This window comes from Gordionus sp. m RMFG-2023, chromosome 1 (genome assembly GCF_954871325.1).
Source record: "Gordionus sp. m RMFG-2023 chromosome 1, tfGorSpeb1-WG-v2, whole genome shotgun sequence".
Lineage (NCBI taxonomy): Eukaryota > Metazoa > Nematomorpha > Gordioida > Chordodea > Parachordodidae > Gordionus > Gordionus sp. m RMFG-2023.
The window spans coordinates 9886299-9909275 of record NC_088775.1 but is presented as its reverse complement, the minus strand read 5'-3'; the positions used below and the strand labels follow the sequence as shown (position 1 = coordinate 9909275).

General features: G+C 26.1%; 1 protein-coding gene across 1 annotated transcript; it reads right to left on the bottom strand.

Moving 5' to 3' along the window:
• Positions 1-1914: 1914 nt before the first annotated feature.
• LOC135931366 (N-fatty-acyl-amino acid synthase/hydrolase PM20D1-like) lies at positions 1915-18724 on the bottom strand (the record flags this gene model as incomplete). Its single annotated transcript, XM_065468430.1, has 11 exons — positions 1915-2267; positions 3690-3873; positions 4076-4226; positions 7657-8043; positions 8237-8372; positions 9098-9301; positions 9538-9693; positions 10555-10671; positions 15048-15170; positions 18515-18629; positions 18671-18724. Coding segments are annotated over 11 exons (1833 nt in total), but the record flags the coding sequence as incomplete, so codon positions are not given.
• Positions 18725-22977: the final 4253 nt, after the last annotated feature.

Here is a 22977-nt window from a genome sequence, read left to right as displayed (position 1 = left end):
TTTATTATGCCTAGTATTTCAAAATATCGTCATCATTTTGTAAGTTATTTTCAAATATATATCAAAATAAATAACCAATAACCAGTGGTCTCGCTGACCGAGTTTTTTAATTAAAGACCTATGATGTTCAAGTCAGAGTGAAAATATTGAATCGGAATCTTTAATGTTGTTGACATTATATATTATCTAATCAAATTAATGTTAAGATATATGTAACTATATTACAGTGGCGTAGCTACGGGGGTGGTTTTCGGGTTTGGACCCCTCCCAGAGCAAATTTTTTTAGGTTATACGTTCAAAAGACTTAAAAGTGACTTTGTATCAAATAAATACCATTAATATTTATATTTTTCTGGTTTTGATGTTTGTGAAAGGATATTATATTACTATTGAATTTATTCTGAGTAGTATTATTATAAAGTCATTGAGAATAATTTACTAAATTATAATAACATTATTCATGCATTTAAAAATATTTATATATATTGTCGAAGATGTGGTTATGATTTTTAAGATAAACCCGGCCGAAGGCCGGGCAAAAGGGCCAACCCAGGATTTTATATGTATGGACCCCCTCTAAGGAAAATTCCTAGCTACGTTACTGCTATATTATAATATAATGGCTTCAAGTACCTAGGTTTCTATTTTAATTTATGACTTTGATTGTGTGAAATTTGTATTTTAAAAAATGTGATTGTAAATTTTAAAATATAAAATTATATTAGAAAAATGACAAAATGTTTGTTATTTTGTATTATAAAAGAGACTAGAAGGTTTAATTTATTCTTTAAGAGGTAAAGTTATTATTTAGTTTATTTTGACAATATACTAAGATAACTAAGTATTTGTTATCATATGATTTAAATTGATCTAAACCTTAGTCATATATTATATTTAAACATTAACCTAAGATCCATAATTTTTTTTAATGAAAATTCTAGCATCTTAATTATGAAAAAGGATCTGATCAAATTTTTATAAATGTTAGCGGCAATGTGTTATTTTTCAACTTTGAATCATTTTTCGAGTGCGATTTTTTAAATTTAAAAATCTGATTTTACAGGAAATGTATTCCAGCATGTTTAGACTACCTATCTTATGAAATGTAGACAATTTTGCCGTAAACCTTCTAGTCATTTATAATTTATTAAAAAGTGTAGTGAAAAACGAATATAAATTATTTTCATTTCAAAAGTTCATAGCAAAATTCGCTGAAATTCATAGGGTAGGTATTTCAAACATGATGGTACACATTTCTGGTAAAATCAAATTATCACATTTAAAAAAACGCGTTCAAAAATTCTTTTTAAAGTTGAAAAAATAATGCTGCTAATATATATAATCTTTAAATAACATCAAATATTAATATTAATAAAACTAAATATGAATTTATAAAATTTGGTTTAATTTTTTGTAAACACGAACACGATCACAATTTTTTGAATAAATAATGAAAATAAAATTGCACAATATAACATTATAAACTAAATTTTTTAAAAAAATGAATACTTATTAAGTTTTCAAATAAAAAATGGGAAATATTTTGGTTTAGTAAAACTATAAAATAATTTTATAATAGAAATAGACCAAAAAATTCGATATTATTACTTATAAAAAATTAAAAAATTCATCAAGTATGTTATCTATTTTTAAAAAAATTACATAAAGTTTGTAAGCATTGAATGGGCATATTGAATATGATAATTTAAATTTAATAATCTTCAGTTCGGAATATTAAATAACTTAAGATTTTCACATATGATTTTTTTAAAAAAAGACTAGAAATAATTTTTTAAAGATAATACATGAATTTACAATTTTATAAAGTACCCATATCAAATTCATTTGCCATCCAAGGATCGAAAGGAATCCCTGAAATACCGGCAATAATGCAAATGATGATCTAGATATAGATATTTTTTTTTTAAATAACATTGAAATAAATATTATATTTTTGTACCGTGTAATTTTATTATATTTTATAAAATTTTTGCAAAGATTATTTTTTTAAACAGTTAAATTAAATACATCGAAATTTCGCGAGAAAAAAAATGAAGATATTTACACGGAAGCCTCCAAGCCGCTCACATTTTCTATGAGTCGATAATAGAAATTGAGAAATTTTTCGTAACTTTCAACCGCAATCTTTTCGTTAACCCCGTGAACTCCCCTTAAATCTGTGGTGGACATGTAAACGGGCGAAAATCTGTAAATATTCTTAGCTAGGCCCACAAAATGTTTCGAATCCGTACCACCCGGCATGATTACTTATTTAATTTTTTTTAAAAGAATTTGAAGTTTTGTAAAATTTATAAAAAACATGCAATTAAGCATATCGTCGAGAATTAGATTTTCCATAACTTTTATACATAAATCAATTTTTAATTATAAATATCAAATATAAGGTTAAATATATTATTCTACTTCTGAACATAAAGATTTAAGATTTGAGTAAACATCATCTGAGATATTATTAAGAAGTAAATCGACCTTAGCTATGGAAAGTGTAGTATTTAAAAAATATTGTGATCTATTCTAAATAAGATCAGCTATAATACACTCTTTAGAAAATTTTAAGTCATAATTATCAATAGTTGAGATATTAATATTCTCGTTTTTTATAATTTGTCCATTAATTTTATTTATTATAAATAATGTTATTTAAGCAATTAGTATTTTTTTCTAGGCAATTAAGATTTTTATCTGAGCATTAAGAAATAATTCTAAGAATTCAGTATTTTTTCTAAACGTTAAGTAATTATTTTGAGCTTTTAGGGATATTCTTCCTGAAAGTTTCAGTTTTTTTTATGAGCAATTAAATAAGAGTCATAGATACAATTGTCCAATAAAAAAAAACTTTGGATATTTGCATCTTAAACAATCTTATGAAAATATAAATCTTACAAATAGTAGGGTAAGGCAATACTGAGATTATCATACTTTTTTTTTATAGAAAACGTATTTTATGAAACCGAAAATGGTCAATAAGTTTGAGGTCGTCAAGATGTATCAATTATCCGAATATTTTAATTAGCTTTAAGGTTCGATTTTTAAAAACGACTAACCAAATATTTTAGCCAAAAAAAAATTACGCAAGCTGGAGATTGTGCTCATATATGGCAGAAAGGTATGGACATGTATTAACGAAATCTCGATGATTTTCTGATATTATTTTGGCTAAAATTATAATTTAAAATTGGCGATCGAGCTCCAAAAGCTAATTTTAATAAGCATTTTTAAAAATAATAAGAGAGAGAGAATAAGATAAGGATACGCCTTTGGAGAATTTCATTGTAATTAAACGACAGAATCATTTAAAAATTAAGAAATGTAAATTAAGTTTTTCAAAAAAATATTTCATGATAATTCTAATTTGGATCTTTCTTTCTTTAGTGTAATTTTTTCCCAAATCTTTTGGACTACAATTAAACTTTTAGGAAGAAACAACTAAAGGGCGATTTTTCCATTTAAGTCAACATATAGAGAGGAATTTAACATACAATTTTAATATTCATAATATAGTTTGACCGGAATTAAGATAAAAAAAATTGGTCACCAAGAAGAGTAGATACATATTTTGAGGCTTAACTATATTTTAATAATAATGAACGTTCAAAAGAAAAGCTTACATAATTAATAAGTATTGTAAATCATCAATCGAATATCAATAAAATGTTTAGTTTTAAAACTTGGAGCCACTACGGTATCGGTAAAAAGTTGAGATATGGTCTTTTTGATGAAATGATAGCCCGTGAAATAATTTGTGATGGGTGATTTTTCCTCGAAACTCGATATAGGAATGTTAGGCACTTCGGAGTGAGCCTCCATGTGAATCCTGGGATCATTTATAACTCGGCGATTTATTTCCATGATCTAATTTTTTTAAAAAAAATGATTACTATATTGCGTTTAAAAAAATTCCACAAGATCTAATTTATATATATAAATAATATTTTTTAAAAAAAAAATTTCATGGACCAATTATAATTTTTTTTTCTATTCAAATATTTTTAAATAGAAAAATTTTTCTAATTTAATTAATAATAAAGTCAGGGAAAAAGTTCATTTATAATACCTGCGAAATGGTTTGAACAGGATGAACTCTTTGACATACTATGGCTTGCGCCTCGCTAGGCACGACATTATCCTTAATTCCGCCATGAAACTTGGTCACACACGATACCGACTTAAAGAGAGGAGTCATCAAACTATTTTGGGACATCATTCTGTCATGATGAAAAAATTATTCAATGAATGAATACAATGTGAATATATAATTTATTTAGAGAGATGATGAGAGTGAATAAAATGATAAATATTTTGATTAAAGAAAACAACAACAATTATAATCATCTAAAGGGTAAGAAATTTAATTTTAATATTATTACTATCAGGGCAGTGTTTAGCCAGTTTTTTGAAATTTTAGGGCCCGACAAATTTTGATTCAACTAAGATCGCAAAAAAGATTTAAAAAAAATTTTTCCTTTCAAATAACTTCAATATTATATTACACTAATTAGTATTAATATTAATAAATAAGTCTAGATAGAAAATATAACTTGAATAATGATCGAACTGAAGAAAAAACTATGATAAATTTATTTTCCAGACATATTCTTATATTAATTTTAAGTGTTATCCGTGCTAATAGGCTAGCTGAAACCCTTCCAAATACATAAATAGTCCTAAGAATTTTGCCAATAATTTTGATTACCGTCGCTTGAGTGATCATAACGATTCAAAGCTTAAATTAATCAAAATCCTTACATATGATCCTGCAGAATTCAGGATTGGCTTTTTGCCTTTCCTCAATTTCCATTGCAAACAATATTGCTACTTCTTTAAATTGGGCAGATAAATAAAATTTTAGCATGTAATATAAAATACAATTAAAATTTTCTAAATTATACAGTTTAGTTGATAGTGTAAACCATTCATATGTGTATTTTGTAATTATGCATATTTGTGAAGTAATTTTTTATGCGATTGCTCAATAAAAATTTTAATATAAGATCTCTTTTGTGCATTTTATTTAGATAAAATATAGATATGTAAACTAAATTATTAGGGCAAAATTGACAAATACATGTTTTTAGGATATCGCTGGTAATATTGAGATTTTTAGGTACTTTTTATGATAATTGAAATTTTTATTCCGATGATAAAGAGGTTAATCTAGGCCTTTTCGTGCTTTACCAATATTTATATAATTTCATACCCATTATGGATTAGTGAGTGAAATAATTAATAGAATGATTTTTAACCCTAGCATAGGTGACCCTAGTCATTTAAAAAACGTTCTCAAATTTTTTATATATATTCTGTCTGGATCTTTTAGTAAATTGAATTTTAATGGTTTTCTGGAGCTTGGAGTCTTTTTATATATTTTTGTCGATCTTTTAGTAAATTAATTTTAATGGTTTTTTGGAGCTTGGAGTCTGCATAGAGCCCATCCGTGAAACTTTTTTCATCTGTTTTAACACTGATAAATAAGTATAAATAAACACTTTTTTATTAATTAAAAATTATATTATATTAATATATAATCCTTAGATAAACATTCTACATTATCAATTTTATTTATATATTTTTTTATATCATATTGTGACATTTAAAAATAATTTGTCACTTTTTTGACTCTCTTGGCAAAAGCTGTCATAAAATTTTAAAATGACATTCAATGTGACTCTGTTAGAGTTTATTTAATATAATATGAAAGCTACAAATAAATTATTTTAGGATATAGAATATCTAAATTAAAGTCGAAGAGAACCCTATTTAGACTTATGACCCCCCCCCCCCCACACATTTCCCTCATAATAACTAAAATAAATTTCTTCAGGATTCAATCAATATATAATAGCGTCCAAAATAATCACCCCCCCCCACCCAATATATTATAATGAAACTTACTTCAAACAAGCCCAACTGATATATTCATAAATTTAAGGGATCTAAACTTTTTAAATTCGCACCTAGAGTTAGGAGTAGGGTTGGGAACCAATATTAAAAACCCAAGATTAACGAAATTATTGTATGCATTGGATCTAGAATCTGAATTCAAATTTTTTTTAAACTAGAAATTTTTATAAAAAATTATGATTTAATCATAAATTTTGTAAATCAAATGTAAAAAATAAACGCATTGAGTTTGAAACTCTTCCTTTGACACAAAAAATGACTAAGCTTAAACATAATATAATTGTCTATTTATATAAAATACAAGGAAAATAATTATAAGCATTTAAGAAGGATCCTGCATGATAATCCAGCCTTAAGCACAGGTAAGCTTGGATAGTATGTTCAGCTAGTGAACAACGTTGGTCCGTTATAACATACAGTCCTTTTGAAAACGCCCTTTCAGAGATAGCTGAAATTGCAAGATAATCTCTGGCAATTTTTTATAATATTGGATATTTTTTTTTGATTTAATTTCCATCAGTCTAGTGGATTTATATCATTAGAAATTGTGGCTTCATCTATTTATTTGCTCATTTCTACGCTATTATTATTGTTTAACTTGATATATTTTATCATTTAAAGACAATCTCTTGGATTTATTTTATGTTTCATTTACCTATTCAGCTGAATTGAAATTATTATTTATTTTATATAATATATTTTTCAAGGATGTCTATACTATTATCCTTTAATAAATGACTTGATATTTTAAAACTTGGGTCAATCATTGTCGATATTATACAGGTGTTTATTGATATTTTAGTATTTATCAAGTTTAGCTAAATCAGCTAAGAAGCTACCTTCAAAATAGTACTATTATTGTAACTCATGACATGTTCAAAAATGCTTGAATATTAAGGAATAATGGCTGAAACTGATAAAATATTTGTACATGCCCATCTCTGTAGCGAAATTAAATGGTTCCAAAAATTATCGATAAATTTATATATTATTCGAGGCTATAGCATTAATATAATTTTATTCATTGGTTTTAAATTTTAAGGTTGAATTTTTTTTCTTCCAAGAAATAATTTTTTCAAATTTATTAAACTTGGATATAGAGATTTAAAAATTTTTATTTTTTAAAAGTCTTATTTAAAGGGCTTCAAGAGCCATAATAGCCAAATGTATAACATGACAAAATAATTTGAACCCATTATTTGAATTAAATAATAGTCTTAATACCATTTTACAACTGGTTTCTTTAGCTGCCATAGTTAACTTGATAAATATTATAATTTCAAACACATATATATAATATCGACAATGTTGATTGATCCCGGCTTTAAAATATCAAGCTAAGACAATAGTATAGACACCCTCCTTGAATATTTAGCGGAAGTATCAACTTAAACATAGTCATAATACTAATAGCATAGAAATAAGCAAGTAATATGGATGAAGTCACAATTTCTAATGGTACAAATCTACTAGACTAGTGAAAATTAAATCAAAAAAGATATTCAATATTATCGAAATGGGCCAGAGATCATCTTGCAATTCCAGCTATCTTTGAAAAGACGTTCTTAGAAGGACGGATGATACCAACAATGTAGCCAGTTCGGGTAAAATATGATTCGACTTTCTTTTTTATAAATAAAAGGGTTAAACCAAATCATGAATTGCTTATAAAATTTATGGTTTCAAAATTTAGATCATCTTAAAAAAAGTTTAAATTTTTTTATTTTGGTTTACCTAACAACCAAGGGAGCCCACAGATCGTGGTTAATTAAAAAGACTCTGCCAATTAACCGCTTCGCTTCCTCCATCAATTCGCATCCTTTTGCCATTACGACGCACCCTCCTTTGCAAGGTAAACTTTCAGATGTTTCGTCGCATTTGGAATTGAGCTTAGATTTGGTCAATAAATACGGGGAAACTTTAGTGAATAATTCGCTTTCGACCCGCTTAGCGAGGATGCTGTGGGAGCTGGCAAAAGTGAATCGATAATCGTTGAGCTTGGAAACTGCGCTGCTCAAGATAGCTATTGCATTAGAGCCGGCTATGGGAACGCTAGAATGACCGCTGGAGGTTTTAACAGTCAGTTTGAGGATGCAAGTCACCTTTTCAGAGATTCCTATCCTAATTTAAAGATTTGAATGAAAAGATATAAATTTATGAAGCCTCAAAAGGTGACCGCCTTTTTATCCCGACCCCACGGATCTTTCCTGCATCTTATTTCTTTTCAAATGCTTATAAAAATATTAAATTGGGTCATCTTTTAGAGGCATTGCCATGTATCTTATTTTAAAATATTATAAAATATCATTTTTACAGGGCCAAATTTTTATGGTCCAAAATGTCGTAGAAAATGTTAGTTCCTTCGTCGAGGATAAAAGCCAAGGGTGGTTGGTAATCATTCGAAAAATGTTTACTAGTAGGGGTACTTGGTAAGGCATTAGATGGTGAATCTAGAGATAATATATAGTATATTAATTCAAAATATAAAATGTAGATATTTAGATATAAATATACATATATACATATTCTCAATAAATTTGGTTTTAATATATATTTTATTAAAAAATTTCTTTCTTTCTTTTCCATATATAATATTGAAATAACAGGTTTTTAACTCGTATAACCATTTAAAGAGTTTATGTAACAGTTGTTAGTAACAGGAAAGTAAATTTTTAACAGTTGAACTTAAAAAATATGTAATTATAGTAAGAATACGGACGGCGAAACCTCAAAAAGTGATCAATTACATATTTTGATCACTTTAGCTCAGTCTCCAGCCAAGCTATTTTGTTATCAAAATTGTTCTAGAAAGGTAACGAAAGAGTGGTAACCCTGTGAAGGTATCACTGTGATATTTATTTCTCAATAAAAAAGAAATATTTTTAGAAAAGCCGTCATCATATACACGTGATATTTCTGAATTCCTACAGGATGTATTTTTCTTAAATACAACCTCAAAACATTATGTTACATCACAAATTATAGCCCCCCTCCCCAGTTAGTTTTCTGAGCATTCTCTTAGAGCATATGCCAATTTTAGTTGTTTTTTGATAAATTTATTTTTGTAACTTTGCTTAACAGATATGTTTGTCCAAGTTATGTTCAGCTTTTTTTTAAAAAAATATTTTAATGTACATATATATTTTTTTTAAATTAATTTTTGATAAGTGAAAACTTTTTTCGAGCTTTTTGGCCAAATGTTTGGCCACATGAGAGGCTCCATCGCTGCCTCCCACCTCTTCGTCGTGGCCGAATCCGAGGTAAAGGGAACGATTTTTCGGTCTCAATCCCGATTTGATCATCAATTCCAAACACTCTAGGTTGGCGCATAAAATGTGCTTGGCATCTAGCGATCCGCGGCCATACAAATAGGGTATTTCTTCGTAGAATTTAAGTTAATTTAAAATTTAGAAATAAGGTTAAAATTTTTATTAAAATTTTTAAAATTAATCGTGTAATTTGAATAGTTATAAGCGGAACAGAAGAAATTAATCATGAAAGACGTGGATAAAAAAAAAATATTTTTTTATGTTCCAAAAAATCATTATATTAAATAGCTAGACACAGAATATTTATTGACATATAAAACTATCTAATTCTAAATATATGCTTTACCTCCTTTATCGTCACTAGTCCCTTTAAAATTGGGGGGTTTGGCTTCGTTAACAATTTGGCCCTCGAAAGCCGGGGATTTCCATAATAAAGAATCATTATCCGACACAGGAACAACGTCCGAGTGAGCTATAAGCATCCAAGGGGATGTGTCTTGATCTAAATCATGTATTTTTTTATGTAAAATTTATAAATATTTATTATGTCATTTTTTCATGTGTTATTTATTTAGTAATTTTTTTTCTTCTTCTTTCTTTCTATTTTTCAAGGAAAATAAAAAAATATTTAGGGCGAATAAATTGAATAATTATTGGACCTAAAAAACTGGATAATATGGCGATAGTTGGGTTATGTATTCTAATAAAAAATAATATATAAGTAAATTAAAATGTCAATTATGGAATAAGAGTATTTCAGAAATCATTAGAAATTCTTCACTGCGGGAAAGGAAAAAAAACCTAATGCGATTATACATTTTAACAAGAGAGAAGATATTATAAAATTCTAATCTTCTGATTAATATAACTTGACCATAAATATCTAAAAAAAAGTCCATGTATAAACTTTTTAGTAGCTAATTAATTATAGATATTTGATATTCATTGTAAATATTAGCCAAGACCTAAAAATTTCAGAAATATTTTTGATTTTAATGTTAATCAAATGTTTAGAATGAGAGATCTTTCATAAATATACAGTACTTCTCTTATCGGCTGACACATCCTTATTAATTGACAAATTTCTTTTTTTTATCAATTGAATATGTGTAAAACAAGTCATTAATTAATCAAAATAAAATAGTCAACTTAACCTCCTATTTAATCAAAAAAATGCTTACTTCTTCTTTAAAAAATTGAAAATATTTCAAACTTCAAATTAAAAAATATAGGTTTCTCTTTTAATGTGGAAAAAAACTGATGAAAAGACACGTGACACTATTATTATTAAAAAATTTCAATTTGGTACCGTGTCCTTTAATTTTAACTAAGTTTCTTAATACTCAAAATATTATCAATTAACTTTCATCTGAATTCAAGAGTCCTTTAGATTCTGCTATGCTGACGCAATGATACAATAAGCTGTAATCGTTGATCACCTCTCTCTTGATCCAATGAGTCGAATGGACCAATGGGTAAGCTTGAATTAATATTGAACAAATTTAAGAGCAGAAAATTTTTTTAAGATTGATTATATTTTTAAAATCAGGTTCGTTATAGAATAAAACAGTCCTAGAGATACCCAATTTCCGGTTTAATTCGGTGTTTTAAAAAAAATTTGATCATTCTAAATAATAAATTTGTTTGTATAATATTTAGTGAATGGTTTTAAGGAGAAATTAAAAATATAAGAAGCGAATAATCTAAATCATTAGATATTTTTTTTCAACTTAGGAAAAGAATGCTCAAGCAAAAGGCGTTATATTTCTAGAGAGAGCATTTGGCGAAGGTAAAAACGAATCATTAAGCCAATGAAGAACAGATTTGTTAAAATCGCGCTATTTTATTTGTAACGACAGCTAATAAAACGTTAATTTTTTTTAAATATAGTCATAGCAATAACCCAATTTTTTTAGCAACTTCACTACTTTACAATTTTTTATTGTAAATATACTATAAAAAAAATTAAAAATTAATTTTAAAAAATTATATTCTTTATATCTAATTTTGAAATTTAAATTTCTTAAATCTAATTTGTCAAGTAATATATAATGCCGCCAACAGAGATAGATGTGAAAGAGAATGAGACAGCTGCTAACAAAAAAATTTTACTAGTAAATGTTTTCGTGGAATTTTGTATCCCAAATTTGTGAAAAATTTTGAACAATAAAAAAGCAACACGGTTATTAACCTCAGCTTATCTCTCTAGAGATCTGTCAATCTAATTTCTCAAGCTTCCTTTCTTTTATTTTAAAAATTAAATTAAGATTAGTAATTTTTTATTTTTATGCCTCCCAAAAAGTACAAGTTAAAATGGCCACCTATTATAAAAAAAATATTATATAAACCATACTTAATATTTCTTTTTATAACGAGACATTTAAATTAGTATCGGATTTGACGAATTTAAAGGCCATCCCTTTTTGCAGCTTTTTACTCCTTTAGATGTAGAAATGTTTCGAAATTTGATCGCATTTTTTTAATCAGCTGACATTTTAAAAAATTAATTCTTGTCGATGCTTTAAAAGGTAGTTTTTTACCATTACTACGTTAGTTATAAAAATCCTCAATTGAAGAGTGAGTTAGAGATAAAAAATAATAAATTGAATCAAATAAATAATTAATTATTATATTATAATAATATTTGACAAATATTTTCTAATATTGACAAGGACAAAATTTATGAATAATTAATAGCTTGTCCAAATTATCATACAATAGCTGATATGTTAATATTTTTTAAAGCGAAATATTTTTGATAATCTTTTTTAAAAAAAATTTTTTTTGATCATAATAGAATAATGAACAATGATATATTACATCATCTCATTGATATACGACCACCCCTTAATTTTTAATTTAACAATAATTTTTAAATTCATAAATAATTATTGATCTCTTTATAAAAAGAATTAAAATTTTATTAAATATAAATATCATTTATTTAATTTTTTTAAATTATGAGTTAAATATTATTAAAAAATTGTCACCCTATGCAAAAAATATCTGCCCACTAACTACTATGTTAATTTATCTTTTAAGAATTAACTATCGTCTGCTTATTTTTTAAAATTATATCATAATTTAATCAGTTTATTACCTTTTTAAGTTTCATTCTATTCAAATGGGCAGAGGTCAAAGTTGCGGGAGAAATTTAAAAGTTATGAGAGAAAATTTGCGGGCCGGGCATTCCATTTGGCCTCACATATTTATTCCTATAATTTTTACTTTATCTTACTTAAAGTTAGTTTGATTATATAATATTTTATTCAAATTAATAATTTTGTTTTTAAGTTTTTATATTCTACTTCTTTGTATTGGAGTTACTTTAATTGGAGTTTTTTATGCTTTATTATATAAAAGTAAATATTTTGATCTGATAAACGAGACAATTTATAAAATAACATCTTTATTTTATAAACTGTTTCTCAAAAAATTATTATTTATAAATTTTAAAAAAATTGAATGCGTAGGAAATCTTAAAATGAAGTTTTGCGGGAGAAAGATTCCTGCATGTCGACATAAAATTGCGGGAGTCTCCCACTGATGGGATAGGAGGGGTTGACAACCTTGGTAGAGGTACTTTTTTAAAAATCAAGCCGCTTCATCAATATTTTAAATAATTATATTGGACAAAAGAGCAATGGGAGAACACAATATTCAGCGATGAATCAAAATTTGATATAAGTTTTGATCTGTACTAAATAGGGTTATAAGACTCCAATCAGAAAACTTTGAATTGCTTAAGAATCATTAAGCTTTCAGATAATATAAATAAAGGTATGGGATTACATAAATGCAAAAGTCCTATTATTTACTTATAAATAATAGGATATAAATAATGTTAAATATCAATAAATACTAAACACAGAACACGTTGAATTATGGACTTGAAGCAAATTACATCTTGCTCCTTGCCAATCTAAAAAAAAAATTGTAAGGATGATAATATCCATCTGTTACACTTCCTATTAAAAACATATGGGGTTTACTCAAAGGAGAGCGCGACTTAGAACAAAGGTTTCTTTTATAAATAAATTAGTTTATATATGAAAATCGATCTCCCAGAATATGTGCCGGAACCATTATTAATCAATGCCACAATAGCTGCAGTTATTAAAACAAAGGAAGATTTAAAACAATTTTAATATAGCCGTGCGAAGGACGATAATTTTGAATTGTTACATATTTTAACTCATATATTCTAATAATTAATAATGTAAATATATTAATTTTTTATCCATTACATATTATTGCCATTTTATAATAAAAGTATAAAAAAAATTTTTGAGTGTTCAGTTCATGATCATTTTTTTTTAAATTAGAAATTTAAATAAGCTTTAAAAAAAATATATTAGTGGTCGCATATCAATGATATAATATTTTAAATAGGATATTGACATGGAGGGGATAGGTATAAATAAGCCAAGATAAACTAAGTGTTTATTAGAGAAAAAATTATCTGGTTGCCCATTCTTGTGCAGTCCGCCGACAATGCATAACTAAGCTAAATATATTAACAAGCCTAATATCACTTTAATCCCCATTGTTCCTGACACAATCGGTGCTTTTGAATCAGAACCCAGGATTTCTTCAAAGCACTCTGCCAAAAAATACGATTATTTTCAGGAGATATTTAGGAGGGTTTTTGCCTACGTCAATGATCAATCGAAATATGTATGTCACATAGTATATCAATCCACGGTGCCATTACCTCGGATGTGAATGGCATAACCTGATATCTGTGTAAAATACAACTTACCAGTCACATGAGTTACGCAGTAATTAATCGCTTAATCCACCGGTCAAATTGCCGTCCATGCCATATTCCTAACCACTTAGCACCAACGAATTTATTTTTATAAGCTAGTCCAATACTCGATGGGCTAATAACTATTTTATATACCCTGAAAAAATCTACTACTCGTTCCCTGCGATATTGACATCAACCTACTAATCTTAGCATATTAATGAAAATTAATTAATTATTTTTTAAATATTGGATTCCAAAATATAAGAGTACTCGAATGAACCTCGAGTTTCATACAATTATGGTTCCTTTTGGGCAAATTTGGTTATTATGAATACCATTTAATTTTGGCTCGATATTATGAGACAGTATAATATATCTATACCTATTATGTATCTGTAATTCTTTAGTGGTCATTAATAAAACCAAAAAAATTATAGTATTCCACTACCCCGTGGCATGACGGCAACCAAATCCTTACCTAGCTTAAGGGCTTAGATAATAAAATGGCTGCTATTCAAGTATAAAAAACATATATTTTTTAACTATGCATTTGGCAAAAATACGTTGACTAAAACAACGAATTGCCCTCAATCCCTTCATATCTCTCATCACTTGAAAAAAACTTTTGATTTTTTAAAAAAATTAAACCTTTAAGATTATATTAAGATGCTCTGAACCGGAATCTGGCAAAAATTTAGGAAAACGGAAACCAGATCCTATTCACCATTCATCTGCGAACTTATAATTTTTAGAAGTAGTTAAGTAAAACAGCTTGATTTAAGCCGATTTTTAAAAACGGCCAATTCAATAATTTATCCAGAAAAATATAACGCAAGTCTAGAGATTTTTAGATGGCACAAAGATTTGAACATCTATTACAGAAATCTCAAGGCGGCAATATTTTTCTGGCTAAAATATTGAGATAGCCGTTTTTGAAAACCGGCTCAAACCGAGACATTTATCAATACTATTTAGAAAGATGATTGGAATAATGTTAAAAGGATACAAAATAAAAATAAATTAAGTTTTTGCTTAAGAAGTTTTAAGTATATAGAGGACACTATCTTGATCTTTTCATTTCATTTAGTTTTTAAAAAAAATACCTTTTATTAAATATTTGACAAAATCCTCCAATTCTTTACGTTCGTATTTTCCAGGATCATAAGACATTGTTTTGAATTGGATGGCTTTACTCAGCCTGCCAAGGGCAGATTCTAAATTAAAGTCTAATTTATGTGAGAAAAAAATATATAACATTTATCATAAAATTGTAAATATATTATTTGATAGAAACACATATTTATTTTATGTTAATATTTTCAAAAACAAATTATTTTGATAATATATCATTATAATTAATAGCTATTTTGTTAATGACATTATGCAAATTTAGTTATGTACAAAAAAAATTTAAATTTAAATTGTGATTAATCTATAAATTTATGAAAATATTTACAGTGTGTTCATATTAATAATAAAAAGTAAAAGCAGCCTCTGTTTGATCATTCAAACTCAAAGGCAATTAATTGGCACAAGTCTGTAGATTGATTCAGATATTTGCATTTGAAAAAAAATTGTCACAAAAATAGAGAAATTTTCTAAAAAAGATTATATATTTAGTCAGGAATATTGAATCAAGGAGATTCAAAATTTCATAATTTTTAATCATTTTCTGAAATTCATTTCTAAATTTTGAAAATTTTAATTTTATAGGAAATATAAGCATGTATAGAATACTTTTCAAACAATAATAGTTAACTTCTGAATTACTCTTAATTTTATATTAAAGTTTTAATAGATTTTTCTAAATTAAAAAAATAATAAAATGCAAAAAAGTTTATTGCAAAAATTGTCTGAAATTTATTGAGTAGGTATAATTGTCGATTTTTAAAAACAACTAACTCAATATTCTTTCTAAGAAAATATTATGACCTGAAGATTTTACTTGTATGTGGTACATAGATATGGACATCTATTAGCAAAATCTCGAGACTTAGAAAATATTTTTCTGGCTAAAATATTGAGTTAGTTGTTTTTAAAAATCGACTCAAATTGAGCAATTTAACATCACTACTCTACAAATGCTCTGACCAGAAATAATCTAACCTAAAAGTAAATTATTTGCTTGTAGTTAACTTTTTTTAACTCGTCACTATTGTTAACTAAATTTTGTTAACCATGTATGTCTCATAAGGTTTTATTACAATTAACTCAATATTTTTTCAATAATTTTGCCAAAAATATATGTATCAAAATGATTATTAGTTAAATCATCTAATTTGTGATCAGGCGCGTACGCAGCGGGGGGGGGGGGAGAGGGGGACAAATCCCCCCCAAAGCCAAAAAATGCAGATGCCGGATTATATTTTTCAAAAATATTATTGTTAATATTAATTTATATTTGTTAATATTTATTCTTATCTCATATATACATATATATATATATATATATATATTTAATTACATTTATTTATCACATTCATCTACTAAGTTATTTTATCAATCAATTTCGATTTCAAGTTTTCCTTGGCGTAATTTACCTATTATTTTCAAATTTTAGTGGCGTAATATTTATCTAAATTTCTAATAAAATAATAATTATCTCTGAAACTCCTTGTCCAACAGGGAGAAAAAAATTGCAAGCTTGTCCAACGAGATCGAGTCTCCGCCACAGTAACAGCTATTTTGGAGTTAGAAGAGCTGATTATTAATGCTATTACTGAAATATCACAATGGCTTGAAAGAAATATTTCCTCAGAAGCAAGAAAATTATTGGATTCAATACTTATTCCAAATTTTTTTTCTCATTAGAATGTATTATTTAATTATACAACTATTTTATGTAATACTTTTCAAAAACATAACATTGACTTGATTAAGAAGATGAGAATAGCGGAGAGCATTTTATTAGAACTCAAGGAAATAGAGCTAGTGTTGTTGAAGAATTTCATATTTTATATGTTATTGTTGAGTCAAAAGCAGAGCTATACATGTTAAATATTTGTCCCCCTCGACTTGCCAAGCAAGCTCATCATCAAAACATTAATATAGGATCAGTAGAAGAGTATTATAAAACAAATGTCCCCTCTCCCAACCTTTTTCATATGGTGATAGAAAAAAAATATAAATATTTGTTATATTTTTATCATGAAGATGTTAAAATATCTTATGATGCCTTATTAGCTGAATAACTATGATTAAAAGATTAACTATGGTTGATACAGTCCCAAAAAATGCTATGGATGCTTTTTATTTCAAACACATTTTAGATTATACTCCCAATTATTAAAATGGTTATATATATATTAGCAGCTCTTTAGTAAACTAATGAGAGAACATTCACTTTTTTAAGAAGAATAACAGAGCCTTGCAGAGGTACCATTTGCAGGACCAGGCCCAGATTTTTTTTTAAAAATTTTTTCCGGCCCAGGTTTTTTTTAAAAAAATTTTTCAGGCCCGGCCTGGCTAGCCCAGCCCGAATTTTTTAAAATAAATTATATTTATTTTTGATATTTATAGCTAATAATGGCGATTTCAAATATTTGGTTTTAAAATATACAACTCGGCTCGGATATTTTTTCTTAAAAAATTTTCAGGTCCAGCCCGGGTGTTTTAAAAAAAAAAAATTACCCGGGTATATTTAAAAAAATTAAAATACGGTCCGGCTCGGGGGCCGGGCCTGCAAGTCTGTGAAAAACATACCTATGAAATACAACATCTGAAAGTAGATTGAATGATTTGGATCTTTTGAATATTCATAGACATTTAACGCCAAGCAAGGATTGATAATTGGAAAATTAGCTCAAAACATACAAAATACAATTATTCCTAAGAAACTTTGTATTAATTTATATTTACAACTTTTAAATTTTTTATACTTTATATATTTTAAAAGCTCAAAAAATTCAAATTTCAATTTTGGGTCATTTAAGTGATTCATATCGTGGGTTATATTCACTTTATATTTTATGATTCACATTTAAATGCCGGTTTATATATATAATTTTTTTAATTCACACTAGTTTAAAATTGTGTATTAGAAAAGTTATTAAACCTAATAAATTTATGCTTAGTATTTTTAATTAAAAATATTATTTCTTAAAAAAATTTATTATCCCCCCCCCCAGACCAAATTCCTGCGTACGCGCCTGTTTGTGATACAATTTAATATAAAATTTTGTTTTAAATTAATAAATATTATCAAATGAATACCCAATATATTAAACATTAAATTTAGGTTGTCCTTAGAGATTAAATAAATCATATATTAAATATATAATACTCCATATTATATTATTTTAATCCTTGATACTTTCTAAATTTGTTATAATTCAATTATTTTATAATTTAATTGAAATGGCATATAATATGCATAAAATATTCTATAATTTAATTAATATGCAATGAATTTTATAAAAAATAATTATTTTATTGTGATATCTTTCATATTGAAACAATACTAAATACAAAATATTATTTAAATATAATAGATACTAAAACATTTAAACTCCCATATTATAAATTATATAAAAAATCGAAATTATATAATGTTTAAAATTCAAAGTTTTACTTAGTAATGGCACTGGTTGATTATCTTCTTTTATAATTAAATTCAAACGGTATATAGTTCTAAATATAATATATATTGCGGCGGTTATAAAACCGATTAAAAAAGTCCAAATTATCTTTAACATAGTTATTTTATAATATTTAAAATAAAATTTACTGAAAAATATTTTTTTATAAAAAAAAGGATAAGAGGCAAATATCCTAAATCATATGTTTATCAAAAAGTGTTAACTTTTAATGTAAATTTTTAAATAAAATGAATATAATCTTTATACTATGTTATAAAACTGATGGAGAGAAGCAAACTAATATTTCTTATTTTTAAAAACAAATCAGCTAATACAATATATTTATGGCGTAATTTTTTTATTACGTTAAAAAATATTAATATAGAAAAAGCAAATATAAAATTGCTTATATTTTTAATAAATAAAGAGATAATAAAGCGAATGCATTGTGAAATTTTACATTTAAAAATACAGCGTTGGGGAATCGGAAATACTTTTTTTTAAGAAAATATAATTACTTCTTATATAAAATTATTTATTAATTTAAATGTCTAATAATTGCAATTGTATTATTAAAATATCATTTAACTCAAAAAATTAATATAAAGAAAGTTATTATTGAAAATGAAGACCAAAACCAATTTTACAAAACTTGGAAAAAGAAATCAAAACTTGAATTCGTAATTTTTCTCTTGATAAATATGAAAAATATGAGTATCGGACGTATCGGATTGGAATTTTTTAATTCTCTATATTGTTGGCCATGCCTATTATTCTCGAAGGAAAAATATTTTGGAATGTCATAAAAAATTTTTGGGTATGAATAATTTTTTGAAAGCAGTTTAACGGCATGAAGAATCAACCGTTAGTTTGCAGTCAATGATTTAATTAAAATCATTTGGTATCTATTTATAAATCTTACTTTTTGTATGGTTTAACTAATTAAAGTAAAAAATGTTTTCCAATTGCTTCCCTAATAGTATACTTGATCTTCGTCACTGCTTTTAGTTATAATATAGGTCTGTATTCGGCACAGTTAAGAGGTAAGGTTCTTCCGGTAAAACAAATATAGACCATTAACCGATAACAAGGTTTTTTAATTTTATAGTTATATGTATTTTTTAGATACCTTGTACATACATTACATTCGATTCATTTATACTACTAATATTAACAAGATATAAAGTTATTTGTTCAATATTTTTATGCTGCAGAATTTATTCATTTTACATAGATATATTGTAATTTAAAATTAAAATCGTCCCTTCTCTTGCCTTATAAAGTAATTAAAGATATGTGTAATTTATGCCTGTTAGCTATGTTCTTTTCCCAACCCCTTTTTATTCACCCAGACCTTTATATAATAGTTCTGAGACTATTACACCTACATAAACGTGCTGTTTGCACACAAACAGGGAAAGAACTCATTTTTTCCTTCTATATAAAATTTGATCAATTTGAGGAAAACGCTCTATTGCTCGTTAACACTTGAGACTTAGGGCTGAAATCAAGTATCACATAACTATAATATAAAAATGCTGTATAGATATATGGAATTATTTGTAGATTCTACATAAAAGTAGTTTTGCAAAAGCACGATTTGATAGATTTTTAAAAACGACCCGATTAAGATTTTAGTCAAATAATATTGTGTTAGCCTTAAGATTTATTAAGTAGAAGACCAAGCCTTTCTGCCATCAATGAACAAAATTACCAGGCTCACACAATATTATTTTAAATATAATCTTAATCGGGCCGTTTTTAAAAATCGACCCGAATCGCTTTTTAGCAAAACTAGATAATTGCATGAAACTAAATCAAGGAAAAATTGAATTTTTATGAATAAAAAGAAATTGAAATATAATATATTGAATAATATTGTAAAATATTGTAAAATAACTTTTCCTTTGACCATAACCATGATAAGGTACAAAATCAAATATTTGTCCGGGGGGGGGGGGGGGTAATTTCTTTTATAATGTGTTTTTTAAATAAATAATATTTAAACTAAAAAAAAATTTCTGTTGGTTTGCTTGGCCGATTACTAGAATAAATCATTAACGATAAAATTTGAAATTATATCTAAAAGTTTTAATGCAAATATAAAATTTTAGAATTAAAAATTAAAAAAAGATTACAATAAGATAAGTTTTTATTATAAATAGTATTAAAATATAATATATAAATATTTAAAATAAAGATAAAATGTTTGATAAAGGGAAAAAATATGTTTGATAAAGGGAAAAAATAAATATGTTTAGGTTAAGTCCTAGGGGGTTAAATATGTATCGGCTAATTTCGTTCTTTTTGATCACCTGTGATTAAATGTAACCTTTGCCCTATTAATAATATGGCTTAGGGCTCAAATGATCCACAAGTGTCTAAAATTACCGGAAGATTGTTAAGGGGGTCTATATTTATTTGTCTTTATGTTTTCTGCTAACGGAGTTAATAAAAGTAGATTTGACAAAAAACTATCTACACATGTATAATTTCAAGCGAGGGATATATCTTAATTCCAGGGGTGTAACGTCATTCTATCATATGTTTTTTGCGGGCTGAGGTTAGATATTTCCAACTTAGAGGTAATATTTGTGGATTTCAAGATTCTATTGATAATCAAATTCTTGGCGGCCTAGGGAATCTGCCTTTTGAAAAATGAAAGTGTAAAGGGTGGTGGCCCAGGCTATCGATATGAGTATCACAGAGGACATATGATGTCGGCGATATGATTTCACATCCTAAACGAAAACCGATAGCTATTTTCAGTTCTTCGTTTGTTAATAGCAAGCCTAAATTAAAATATAATTCAATGTTCATTTACAACATTAAATACTTTATATATTCTGATTATTTCTTCTACAAGAAAAATTAATCTACAAGAAATATTACCTAGGAAAATTTAACAAAAAAAAATCAGAGATTCAGAAAAAACCACCTTTAAAAATCATGCAAAACAAAAGGTTAAGAAAAAATAACTCAAATGAAATTTATTAAAAATAATAACATTAAAATTTAAAATGTATATTAAATAAAATTTATAAAACAGACAACTTAAAAATTTATTTGAAAAACGTATCAGGACGAAATTAAATGAGCCGGCTATTCAGGCCGACTAAATGAGTCGACTACTTGTATCATACGGTTTAATGAGCGGGTTGAGTCTGAGCCGTTTTTTACAATTGGAACTCGAGTTCTGAGTTGTTTCAATTCGTATCAAACATCATAGATAAAATAACTTTAAAGTAATGTCAAATTATTCATACCTTTAAACTTTGTATTTTTAGTGACTGACCTATAAATTATTAGCTTTCATTTTTTTATAATTACATGGTCAATATATAATATTATAACTGGTAAAATTTTTAGGTAGAAGAAGTTTGTGGATATTTTAGAATAAATTAGAGTTATCATAATTAAATTTTTGTTTGTATTTCAAATAATTATTGGGTTTTTTATGTTCACATCTAAACATTTAATTATATACTCACCATTGATATAGTTATATATATATCATTGGTACTCACCTTGTTATCTATTGCATCATAAGTTTTTTTTAAATAAATTGGTAAGTTAAATTATAACAAAAGTGATTTTATTCTGAAAAGCTACAAATATTTTTAAAATAATAAAGGTTTTCATAATTGAAATGAAAAGCATTCAATTTCTTATTGATTATATTATTTTTTATAGTTTAACACAAAATTTAAATATTTATTCTTATTTTATTCCCGAAAATTTAAAGTACATATTTTTTAAACCTTAAACATTGATGGATATAAGAAAATTATATCAAATAAAAAAATTTTATTTAATTTATCTTTAATAATATCTATTATTATAAAAAGTTTCTAGGGTGAGTGAAATTCACATATTCAAAGAGACAGAATTTGATGAATTCCCTAACAAACCCTAACCCATCGATATTTTAAAATTAAATTCGCTTTTATTTCGTATTTGACAATATTTTATTAATTGGGTTCAATTAATAATGTGCACATTAAATATTGAAAATCAAACATTAAATATTAAAAATCATGTATTAAATAATAGAAACTATACATTAAATATTATATATAAAATATTAAAAACTGAAGAATTGGTGAGAAGTATGGTGTATTAGATTAGAGAACTGCAAAGTTAGGTCCGACCCGTACCCGGCCCGCTTCGGGCCGGGCCTAGTATTTTTTAAAAAAATTTGGGCCGGGTCGGACTTTGGAATTTTTTTTTAAATATATATAAATTTCTCAATTTTATATTGAATTTTTGATATAAAATAAAAATATTTGATTTTATTTATTAAAACTAAACGACATATAACATATGTCCTTTATTTTGAGTAATTATAAAAATTAATTTCTATATTTAAATAAATTCGGGCCGAGCCCGGCCGGTAAATTTTTTAAAAAAATTTGGGGTTCGGGCCGGGCCGGCAAAACTTTTTTAAAAAAATTTC